This window comes from Pteronotus mesoamericanus, unplaced genomic scaffold, assembly GCF_021234165.1.
Source record: "Pteronotus mesoamericanus isolate MK-2021 breed Mesoamerican mustached bat unplaced genomic scaffold, CSHL_Meso_final scaffold_651, whole genome shotgun sequence".
In the NCBI taxonomy this organism is placed as follows: Eukaryota; Metazoa; Chordata; class Mammalia; order Chiroptera; family Mormoopidae; genus Pteronotus; species Pteronotus mesoamericanus.
The window spans coordinates 47,389,869-47,402,651 of record NW_026555325.1 but is presented as its reverse complement, the minus strand read 5'-3'; the positions used below and the strand labels follow the sequence as shown (position 1 = coordinate 47,402,651).

At 39.8% G+C, this 12,783-nt stretch overlaps 1 protein-coding gene across 1 annotated transcript; it reads right to left on the bottom strand.

The window, feature by feature from the left end:
* Positions 1-1,842: 1,842 nt before the first annotated feature.
* On the bottom strand, positions 1,843-9,406 carry LOC129061925 (39S ribosomal protein L47, mitochondrial-like). The gene is given in 3 exon segments (XM_054562725.1): positions 1,843-2,168; positions 2,171-2,547; positions 9,345-9,406. Coding segments are annotated over 3 exon segments (765 nt in total).
* Between the last annotated feature and the right edge of the window lie 3,377 nt (positions 9,407-12,783).

Below are 12,783 nucleotides of genomic sequence, written 5' to 3'. Positions count from 1 at the left end.
ACCGATTTTGATAATTTTTTAAAAAAGGCATGCTGATATGACAATTGTCACAATACAGTCTAACAAAACTGTTTTGAAGTTAAAGACAACTAAGTGCTACTAGAGCCATTGTATAGAAAAAAACATAATGGACTTTTGGCCAACCCAATGTATCCCAGCTATTTCTGCTGATCTGTCACTACTTACTCTCTTACCCATGCCTTGTCTCTTCAGTTCACACATACTCTATAATTCTCCATCTGTTTCCAGCCCAGTTACTGGGAATTGGATATGAATAGCTTCTACAGTTAACTGAGCAAGAGAAATGAGCAGTACTGATGACTCTATAAAAGTTTTCGTTCATTAATTCAATCATTCATGATGTCTAATCCAAAAATGAAGATGACATGATTCTTGTCCTAAAGCGGCTCTGTAAAAACCATGATATGACTTAACGTAATAACTGAAGTGTGAGAGCAAAGCACTCTAGATGCCACAAGGAGGGACCAATTAGCTGTGTGTGTGTGGAGGGGTGTGTATGTTGTATGCAGGCAGACTGTGACAAAAGGCAAGGTTCACAGACAATACGATATTAGAGAACTCTGGGGAGATGAGTAAAATTTCACTATCAGAGGAGAAGAAAGAGCAGAAGAGAAGAAATACTGGAAACAGCATGAGGAAAGACCTTACATTCTATTTAAATCTAGGAATTCTGTCGTTAGGACATTCTTGATTGAATAAATCAGTATGTGTCATCATACCATAACATAATAACTTACCAGTAGTAGTAAAGGCCTATATTTTAATCATGAAATCTCTCATTGATGTCATTAGTGATGCAAACTGGGAACTTGAGCCTATCCTGTCATAAAGTTATTTGTATCATAAGGCGGGGTTTATTCTTTTATCTGCTTTGGTGTTATTTTTGTTTTTTTCTACCCCCGCCCCCATTTTAATGAGATATAAGCAACATACAGCATTTTATAATTTTAGATTGTACAGCATAATGATTTGACTTACAACATTAATTACATAATAGCAAGAATCTGGTTGGCATATATATGATCTCAGTTGTATTGTGTTATTATTTACAGCTAGCATGTTTCAATCTCCATCTAAACACGTGCCCCCTTGTCATGTGGTTCCTGTGTCCTTGTCTGTGTGATCTAACTCAGTGGTTCCCAACCTTGACTGCTCCTCAGAGGGGATGAAGGGCTTTAGAATAACCAGAAGCCAAAGCCCCTGATTGTGCCATAATTGTTCTGGAGTTTTTTTTTTAATTATAGTAAAATTCACATAAGGTAAAATTTACTGTTTTAATAATCTTAAAGTGTAATTTAGTGGCATTAAGAATATCACAATGTTATGCAACCATCACTTCTATCTCATTCTAGAACATTCCATCACCCCAAATAGAAGCCCTGTCCCCATTAGCAATCACCTCTCCCCCATTTCCCTTCTCTAGCCTGTGGACATTTCACATATATGGAATCACACATGATGTGGCCTTTTGTGACTGGCTTCTTATACTGAGCATCATGTTTTCAAGGTCCATCCATGATGTAGGGAACGTTGGTGCTTCACTGCTTTTCGTGGCTGAATAAATAATCCACTGCATGGTAGGACCACATTTTGCATATCCATTCATCCTTTGTTGGAGTTTTGGGTTGTTTCCATTTCAGACTCTTTAAACAAGCCTACTTTTAATGTTCATGTACACAATTGGGTTTTTTTTATTTTTTATCTTTTTTATTTTTTTTGACTAAAACAATTTCTTTGTAAGTCACTTAATATATAGTTACAGATTTCTATACAGATTGTTATCTAAGAAAAACAAAATGGTAAATTAAGAGTTCAGACATCTTAGACAAGACTTGACTTCTGGGCTTCAGAAAGATGTGGAAACTTTTCCTGAAGAAGTTTTGCTTGCTTTTTCTCTAAATTTTTCTTCCTTGCTTGGATATGGGCTTGTTTCTCATGTCTCACTCTGTCAAAATGGTCCACATAGGGCATCGCAAAGAATCGTTTCCTATTGTATCTCTTATTTAGGTGCCAAGATAGAGGCCACTGCTTGAACTTGTGCCAGATGATTCTTCCAAAGATGTCTTTTCTCCAAGCACCAGGTCTAGCTTTTTCTTGACCTGTCTGAAGAAGTCTTAGGGCATCTTCTCGTTCCTGGATGACTTTAATGCGTCCATGGACCCTACTATCTTTTCTAACCACTCTGGACTTGGCATTGGTAATATCTGCCGTTTGACCTCCTGCTGTAGGGTCAGAAGCATATTTCTTTCTTTCAGTAGGACATACCAAAGTTTATGTAAATCTTCATTACTTTTGTGTCTTAATTGCTGACAGGTCCATGCGGCTCCAGATTTTACTTTTTCTTCCCCCCAATTCTTTGGGTCATCAAAAAATTCTTCCAGTCCTTTCCTTGACAATGTGGTATGAAGTATTCTACACTGGTGTAAGGATGTGACATTTGGTGTATTCTTGGGTAACAAATTAAGAGAAAACCCTGTGCCAGCAGGGACCTGAGAACTTAGTAAGGACCTGGAAGTCTTCAAAAATCTATTTTTTATTTTTTTAATTATACTTTATTGATTATGTTATTATAGTTGTCCTGATTTTTCTACCTTTGCCCCAATCATCCAGCACCCTACTCCCTCAGCCAATCCCCCCACCATTGTTCATGTCCGTGGGTCATGTGTATAAGTTCTTTGGATACTCCATTTCCTATACCGTACTTTACATCCTCATGGCTATTCTGTGACTATCCCTTCTTAATCCCTTCACTTCTTCACCCATTCCCCCACACTCCCCTCCCATTTGGCAACCATCAAAACACTCTCTGTATCCATAATACTATCTCTATTCTTCTTGTTTGCTTAGTTTGCATTTTAGATTCAATTGTTGATAGGTATGTATTTATTGCCATTTTATTATTCATAGTTTTGATCTTCTTTTTATTAAATAAGCTCCTTTAACATTTCATATAATAATGGTTTGGCAATGATGAACTTTAGTTTTTTCCTGTCTTGGAAACTCTAACTGCCCTTTAGTTCTAAATGATAGCTTTGCTGCGTAGAACATTCTTTGCCATAGGTTCCTGCTTTTCATGACTTTAAACATTTCTTGCCAATCCCTTCTAGGCTGAAAAGTTTCTTCTGAGAAATCAGCTTACAGTGTTATGGGTATTCCCCGGTAGGTAACTAACTTCCTTTCTCTTGCTGCTTAAGATTCTCTCTTTATCTTTAACCTTTGGCATTTTAATTATGATGTGTCTTGGAGTGGGCATCTTTGTATTCATCTTGTTTGGGACTCTCTGTGCTTCCTGGTCTTGCATGTGTATTTCCTTCACCAAATTAGGGAAGTTTTCTTTCATTTTTTTCAAATAGATTTCCAATTTCTTGCAGTTTCTCTTCTTCTGGTACTCCTATGATGTGAGTATTGGTCTGCTTAAAATTGTCCCAGAGGCTGTTTACACTATCCTCATTTTTTTGGATTCTTTTTTCTTCTTGTTCTGATTGGTTGTTTTTTGCTTCCTTATGTTCCAAATCATTGATATAATTCTTAACCTCATCCACTCTACTATTGTTTCCCTGTAAATTGTACTTTATTTCAATTAGTGTATCCTTTGTTTCTGACTGGATCTTTTTTATGCTGTTGAAGTCCTCACTAAGTTCCTTGAACATTCTCATAACCAGTGTTTTGAACCCTGCATCTCATAGATTGCTTATCTCCATTTTTTTTTTTTTTTTTTAGTTCTTTTTCTGGAGTTTTGATCTATTCTTTCACTTGAGCTGTATATCTTTGTCTCCTCATTTTGGCAGCCTCCCTGTGTTTGTTTCTATGTATTAAGTGGAGCTGCTTTGACTCTGTGTCTTGGTCACCACACTACATTACTGTGTCCTAATGTAGTAGGTGTCATGAAGGGTCCAGTGGCATAGCCTCCCTATCACCCAAGCTGGGTACTCTAGGTGCTCCCTTCACGTAGGCTGAATGTACCCTCCTCTTGTAATTGAGACTAGATGGCAGGTCAATGGGAGGGATTTACCCAGACCAGTCAGCTACAAGGAATGGCTGCGACCACTGACCACTACCCTCTGCCCTGTGGATGATCAGCTGTGCAGGGGCAGGGTGGTGGTGCTCCAATGTGGTCTGCCAACTGGATGTGCAGGCCCTGGGGCTTACTGGGTGGTGCAGGCCAAGGTTAGCCCCAACCTGTGTTTTTCCCAGGGCTCCCCTGCCTGAGCTGTAAAGTAATCTGAGATGGCTACTGCTTGTGCTGGGCTTGGAGATTCCCAGGTGAAGCCACGCTGTGAATCTAGGCTGGCTGCTGCTAGTGCTGGGCCTGGAGCTCACTCAGGCCAGCTGTGGTTTTTTTGAAAGGATTTAGGAAGTTGTAAAGCAGGAACCAAGACCAGCCACTAACATGGTAAAGCAGCTTGGGTGGGCCCATGAGTTGAGTGGGGCAGAGTATCAAGGAATCTCTAGGGCAGGGCAAAGAACGTTAGCAGCAAGTGAGTCCACATGTGGGTTCTTTAAGAGGAGCTGCTTGGGGCTCCAGTAGTTTCTTCCACTGACTCAATCACTGCTGGTGTTTGCAGTCAGAAGTTGTGGGACTTATCTTCCTGACACTGAAACCCTGGGCTGGGGGGCCTGGTGTGGGGCTGGGATTCCTTGCTCCCAAGATATCCTTCCCAAATTTTTATCCACCACTTGTGCATGTGGGACCAGCCCTGTTCCATGTCTGCACCCCTCCTACCAGTCCGGATGGATGTGGTTTCTTTAATTCTGTAGTTGTCAGACTTGCATTCAGCTAGACTTCTGATAGTTCTGAGTGATGGCTGTTCTATATTTTAGTTACAGTTTTGATACGGTTGTGGGCGGAGGCGAGCCATGTCTGCCTGCACTGCCGTCTTGATCAGGAGTCCTCTGGTTTTATCTTTGACCTATAACTTGACATGTACCATTTACTAGGTAAAATTTGCTACAAGTGAGAAGTTGGAAAATTTGATGGTAAATAATCTACACAAAACTCAGATAAAACAATTTAGTCTCCCACTAGGTGGCATAAGAACCTAGAATAGCATAATTCTCACCGGGCTTAATAAAAAGTTTTCTATGTCTATGGTTGCATGATTCTCAATATTTTCTCTTAAAAGCAACTCTAGAAATAAAACTATCTCTGTATTTATGTCATCTTTAACATGGATTTATTTTAGTAGATGATAAAATTCATAGTGGTTTACAATTGACAATAAATAGGAGAATGTGATGAGCATTTATCAAACTCTTTTGAACAGATTAGACCATTCTTTTTTTTTTTAATCAAGGGTTGTTTTTTTTTGTCATTCATTTCTACTTTTTCTAGGCTAACATTTTCCCAAGTGGGTTTTTGGTGAGCCCAAGCCAGGGTTTAGAGTGATATCAATCTCACAGATTTCTGACATGGGAAAGAAAAGTTAATAAATCTGTGTTGTTGTGACCCTGGAAGACAAGGCGCTGTCATGCAACACCTACAGATTTTACAGAACAATCAAAAGTGAAGTAATTGGTTTTTAGTGATTAGAAAAGGGAACTATTATGTGGCCTGTGTAAATAAGTTCACATTACTTTAAGAACGCTCGCTAGTATTGCCCAAGGTAAAAAGAAATCCTTAGCACTGTTCTCTATCACTTGGCCATTAATAATAGCACCTAACTAATCCCCATACAACTTTAAAATATCAAGTTCTAATTAGTTTCCTCTTCATGTGAACCTCCCCAAAGCCCTAGTCTAACTCTGTTTTAAGAAGGTTGATGGAGCCCTTGGCCCGTGTGGCTCAGTCGGTTGGAGCATATTCCTGTAACCAAAAGGTTGCGGGTTAGATTCCTAGTCAGGGTACATACCTAGGTTGCGGGTTTGATCCCCAGTTCAGGTGTGTACAATTTCTAGTCTGGGTATGTACAGGAGACAACTGATTGACGCTTCTCTCTCACATCAATGTTTCTCTCCCTTCCCCTCTCTCTCTCTCTCTCTAAAAAAAAATGAAAAAAAAAAAAAGAATGTTGATAGAATGTGATTTTTGATAAGCTGCCATAAGTTAATGGTGTGGAGTCAGAGCTATATTCTGAAAATGCAACAAGTTTTTTGGCACACCAGGACTCAAAATTCCCAAAACTTGAGCCCTGGGTTACCTGGAGTAGAGCAACATTGGATGGGCACACAATGCTGGAATGACTGCTTAATAATGAATGCAAAACCAAGTAAATAGCCCCAGCTGATATGGCTCAGTGGACTAAGCACCAGCTGGTGAACCAAATGGTTGTTGGTTCGATTCCCAGTGAGGGCACATGCCTTGGTTGCAGGCCAGGTCTCCAGCAGGGGGCACATGAGAGGCAACCACATATCGATGTTCCTCCCCCTTTCTTTCTCCCTCCCTTCCCTTCTGTCTAATATATATAGTTCCCTCTGCATATATATATATATAATTATATATCATTATAAAGATGTATATATATCTTTTTTAAAAAAACAAAGTAAATAGATCTTCCAATTAAACCCCAGTCATTAATGTAACTATGTAACTGGTAGAATAAGAATAACATTGAAAGGATTTCATTTAACACATATTTACTGAATGCCTTGTTTTTGCAACACTCTGCGATGGACTTTGAGCTATCTTAAACAATCTGACTCTATAATGTGGCAGCAGGTAAGGAGACTGGAATAGTATCACCTTCAATATGGTCTTTTACTGCAGTAAGTGCCTCATAAATCTCTGTAGTTTGCAACACTAGAATCAAAAGAGCATTTGACTTGAACCACAGTGCCCCCTGGCAATCACAACTGATACTCTATTTTACCAATGAGAGTTATCACTGAATGTAGAAGTACAGCTCAATTCTGTTCCAATAATTACAGCAAGGTGGCACAGAAAAACCAATTCCTACTGGATCCTGGGACTCTGTTCCCACTGCAGGATTTTCCTACACTGTGTAACTCTTGGATGCCTCCATCATAGTCTCCCAGAGTACTTGTTTCAGTGCACATTCTTGGGTTCTACTATAGATCACTGAATCACATCTCTGAATCGCTTAATCAAAAGGCTACAGCAGGAAACATGAGTTCGCAGGTTCCCAGGCACACATGAGACCACCATGTACACTCCACGGATCACAAAGGAGATTTGGGGGCCTCACGATGTGAGTTCCGAAGGACATCTGGAGTCTGAAGACATCACAGTTTAGGCCTTGACATGAACACAAGTTCATTTTCTGTTACTTATCTTAGGTAAGGTCTAGTTTACAAACGTCCTCTCCCTGTTTGAACAGCAAGGAATTAATTGACTCAGGGACCAAGCATGGATTCTACTTAAATTACATATTTACAAGAAATTATTTCACTGGAATGCTTTACCTTATTATCAAGTTTTAACACAAGCAAAAATGATGTGACTCTTCCAGTGCCTCATCGTCCATAATTTTTTAAAGCATACAGTAAAGGAAAACTTTCATGGCCAAAAGCTTTTCTGAACTGAAGGGTTCATTGAGCCATGTGCTAACCAGAAAAAGGACCAGGTCCTGGGACATACAGTCTCAAGCACCAGCAGCAGGACTTGAAGGAAAAGATAAACATGTCCACCGTCCTGGAGCTGATGGGGCTCTTTTAAAGATGTAAGTTGTTTTGAAAGAATTTACACTGGCTAAAAATAAGGGGGTGGCAGGAAAAGGTGACGTGGGGGCAATTATAGAATAAATGCATAGGCTCTAAGGACGACATTTTTACTGCTTTTTGATTGGTTGTAGACAACAGTCCAGAAAGTTCATAAATAAGCAGGATACAGTGGTGTTTGATGGTCAGCTATTTCTTTTTAGATAGCCATCTGGAAGTTGACTTAAAGTTTCAACATACACACAGGAATGTGAACATTTTTATGTTAGTTTCGGCCCTTGGTTCTGTTAACCGGTTAACCTCTGACCTCTTCCTCCCACCCTCCAGCCTACTATATTTTAATTAAAAACACAGAATTTTTCTCTTGTCACATAGAACTATCAGAAGTCAAAATACAGAGAAGCACCAACATGGAGTCTGTACATGTCCTGATAAATGTTGCTTCAAAGTAGAATTAAAATTTGGAGAACTTGTGTCCAAAAAGGTCACAAGGTGATATTTTTTTCTTGTCTGTTTGTTGGTATATATGCAAGGGGGGACCCCCGACAAAAAACTCAGAATTTATTTATAAAAAATTTTGTATTTATTCTTACATGTTTAAACTTCAGGCACCTTTAATGTACTCTCTCTTTGATGCAGTACACCCATCGAAATGTTTTTTCCACTGCTTAAAAAATTATTTGAACTCATCGATTTTGGTGCCTTTTAGTGCTTTCGCCGCTTTTTGTTTCACCTCTTCCACACTGACAAAATGTGTCCCTTTGAGGACTTTTTTCATCCTTGGGAACAAAAAATGGCACTCAGGGTGAGACTGGGTGAATGGGGAGAGTGGGGCATGGGGATCATGCTGGTTTTGGTCAAAAACTGCTGAACACTCACTGCAGTGTGGGCAGATGTGCTCGTAAACCACCCATCATGAAATGGGCAAACTCACAGAAAGAGTCTTCAAAAAAATTAACTGAAACCAAATGCAGCCTCTCACAACAATGCCAGCCGGTCCACTGATACAGACGGGTTCCTAGAACACTCACCCAGGAGGGGAAGCCTGTACTATAAGGGAGCCACATTCCAGAAGATAATTCCATTTTGGGGGGTCCCTCCCCTCATACATATTGGGGGTGTGTGTGTGTGCATGTGTGTAAATAATGTAGGTTCTACAATAAGTCCAACATTGTGCTGGGAATTTAAATATTTTATTCCCTAATTATCACACTAGTTCTGCGGGGTATTGTGTTACCCCATTATACAGAGTAGGAACCTGACCCTTGAGTAACTTGCCCAAGGTCACAAAGCAAGGAAGGTCAGAAGGCAAAGAAGTATCTTGAACCTTCAAAGCTCATGTTCCCATTATACCATGTTTGTAAAGAAACATGGAAAGAAATTATTACATAAAAGAAAGATATGAAACGTTAAAACTTCCATGACAATTTTTCCCTTGCAATATCAGAATCATCCAGCAGGCTGTACTCCTGAATCAGTTTTCTAATACAAACCCCAAGCTGTTAAACAATTATATTCTTAGTGCTTCAGTTGGTTTCTGATACATTTTTTCAAATGAAATCTACAATAATTTATAAATTTTGATATGGATACTTGAAATTCAAAAGAAAATATTGTTTTTTATACATTGGTTTCCATTCTTAACTGATTTTTTTAAATTAAAACAGTACACTATTCCCTTCACCTTCTTTCATCCAGTCCCTCCCCACCTCCCTCTGGCAGCTGACGGTCTGTTCCGTGTAACTGTTTCTGTTTCTAACTCATGACCCATGGGCATGGGCAACAATGAGGAGAGCGGGGGGAGGGAGCGGGGGGGAGGCTGGATGGAGGTAGGCAAAGTAAAAAAAAAAAAAAGCAGGGACAACAGTAATAAAATAAACAGTAAAATACAAAAAATATAGTACCCTATTAAAATTGTTTATCAAAATTATTGATGCTTCCACAGCTGGGGACAGAGCTTTATTTTATCCTACCATTGTGACAGCCATGCTCTTTTATCAGAAGCTGCCACACAGATGTAGCCTGATTTTCAAAAGTACAATTAGTTTATCAGTATGTCTCCAAATGTGCCAAGGCACAGTTATTTTAGAATAACCAAAGAAAGTGGCTCTCAAAGTATGGTCCCTAACCAGCAACCTCAACATGATCCTGGGATCTTCTTAGATAAATTTTCATCCCCCACTTCAGACCTATTGTTACCAGACCAAACCAGGTTCAATTATTCGGTAGTTGCCTGCCAAAAGACAACTGCAAGATAATTTTATAAGGAGGGACTTTATTGTGAGTGGCAATCAAGGACACACCAAGGTTCACTTCCCAAAGTAGCATGTCCCCACACAAAGGACTGGATTTGTCTTTATTCATGGAAATCTTGCATAAACATCAAGGCGAACTTTATCATCGCGTGCATATGTGGGGACATTCTTATGCATATGCAAAGTTAGAAAACATACCTACACATACATTGCATGTTCAAAAATACTGACAGAAAATATTGAGGAGATTTTAGTATTATAATGAGGGTATAAGGAGATAAGTTCATGAGGAGGTAACTAGAGGTTCCTCCCTTTGGCTGTCCTCAGCCAATCTCAACCTAATCAACTCCCTGGTCCTGCAAATTATTCTAGACTTGTTCCTGAAAAATAGCTCTGACAATCATCAGTGTCAGGGGTGGCACAGGTATCAAAGGAAATTTAACTAATGAAGCCTTAGCCTTTCTGTTAAACCCTAAGCAAATTACAGGATATGGTTACACAAACACTATAAATTCTATGGCAAATAAGTGAATCTGCAAGTTAATCTAAGCAAAGTTGTGAATTCTAAATAAAAGTCTTTCCTAGGCTACCTGCTAGGCTATATATATAGGTTAGGTTACATTACCAAATTAAAAACTCTGGGAATAGAGTCCATAAAACTGTGCTTTAAGAAACCCTCAGGGGAATTTTGATGCACCCTAAAGTTTGAGTACTACCAACCTGCAATAGTTCTTAAAGTTCAGATTTCTGATCCTCCTCAGACTGAATCAGAATCTCTCGGGTCTAGGAAATCATGTTTTAAAAATATCCCAGTGAATCTTAGACATATAGAAGTTTGAAAAACACACCGGTCTGTGTGGTGTTATTTGAGGGGACAAGGAAAGATCCTTCTGTTATCAGACTAAAGAGGTCTGTTTGCCTGGACACATCAAAACTCAAGCAAATATAAACAGGAGTCTGCAGTAAAAAGTAAAGGTTTATAAGTTGAGAAAATGGTACCAAGCTCCGTCACAGGTAAGCTAGTGCTCAAAGACCTGGCTCTCCAATGGCTGCCAGGAGATAGGTTATAAAGGGGGGAAATCGTTATGGTGGCTAAAGGAGCTGGAGTCATGGGCTCTACTGACTGGCGGCGGCTAGGGTAGTATACATTTGATCATTGTGTCACATCCTGATGTCAGCCGTGGTCTTGTTCTGTCTGGTTTCATGAGGGCGTGGTCTATAGGGTCCTCCACTTTTATGGGCTTGTGGATGAAACACTAACCAAAGTCAAGATGTTATCTTTGGCTTGATTGGAAAAGAAGTGGAAATTCTACATGGTTAAAATTCTCTTAACATTTCTGTCCACTTCTACATCAAAAGTCAATTAATTTTGTAGAATTAAGCAAGGATTCTTCATTAGTTTCTAAGTTCATTAAGTCATAAATATTTTAGAGTGAATTTATTTTATTGACTGGATATTTCACCATCATGGGAGAACTAGGAAAGTAAAGAATTAAAAGGGAGGGGAATTACAAAGAGACTACCAAAGCCTAATTTGAATGGTTTGCCTTACAGTCACCTAAGACCTCATTTACAGATACCTCACACCATTCATTAGGGGGATGTCGTAGTTCAGTTTGTTAAAGAAGAAAAGAAACAATAGGCCAAATGGAGTTATTTTTGTTGTCACATCACTAAACCAAAACTTAATAACTAACCTAATTGCAGTTGTTAGCCTATCCCAGAAGTGGAATTTTAAACCAATCAATCTGGAATTACCCGGTAAACACAGTGAGGTAATCTACCTGATAACACCTGCCTTCCCCTCAGGCAGTGATCTTCAACCTTTTTCCTCTAGAAAAGAAACTAATTACTAAAATTCTGTGACACACCAAAAGATATATCGTATATTTTTGCCAGTCTGACAAAAAAAAATAAGTATAAGTTTGATAATTCACACCAGATGGCTATTGTTGTGTTGCCTGTTGTCATTTTTTAAATCTGACGTTCTAAGGGAAAATAGGTCTGTGCCCCTGGCTAAATAGTTAGGTATTGCATGTTTTTAAAATTCTTGCAGCACTTCGGCTGAAAATTGCTGCCCTAAGGTAAGGTGTCCCTGCTTGAAATATTCATTCTTTTAACTTCTGTAGTCCAAATCTTTTTCTACCTATAAAAACCTTCCATTTCGTATACCTAATCAAAGTTACCAAATGAAAGTGGGATTTGGCTGCCCACTGCCGAACACAGGCATAAACACAAACTGGTGAGGAAGGAAAAAGGTCTGTATTAAAATGTTGCACAATTTGGAGTGTAACGGGGTACATCCAGGGCCCCCGCAAAGGGTATTTGTAACGGGGCGAGAGATTGGGGTGTCCAAAAAAAAATATTCTCCCCACCCTAGGGGGGTTGCCATGGGGGACGGGAGCCTTGAACAGGGCCATTGAGAGTCATTTTGCATGTCAATAACAGGATAGCTTCAGTCCTCATATGCAAAGAGGGTTATTTTACATATCACCAAGGCTAATTAGGAAGGTTTAAAAGACTTAATACAGACTGTAACTGGGGGAGGGAACTGGAGGGACAGGGGCCTGCAGGAGAGGACTCTGGGGAACTGTGTGAAGACCACGAGGGAAGAAAGAGCAGAGAAAGGACTCTTGCTAGTGGGCCATGGGGCTAGAAGGTGCCACGTGGTTATGGATTAAGAGCAGGAGATCGCGGCGACGCAGTGGATGGTGCTGAGACCCGCGAGAGGCCTGCCCAGCCGAGCCCCGGACTTCTGTTCTTTTTCTTCTGAAGGACGGTACCCCTGACTGGCCTGACTGGCCTGACTGGCCTGACTGGACAAAGCGGGGAGGGCAGGACTATGTCTGCTGGTGATTGTTTTAAAGGGATTTTGGGGTTTAAGGGCGACATT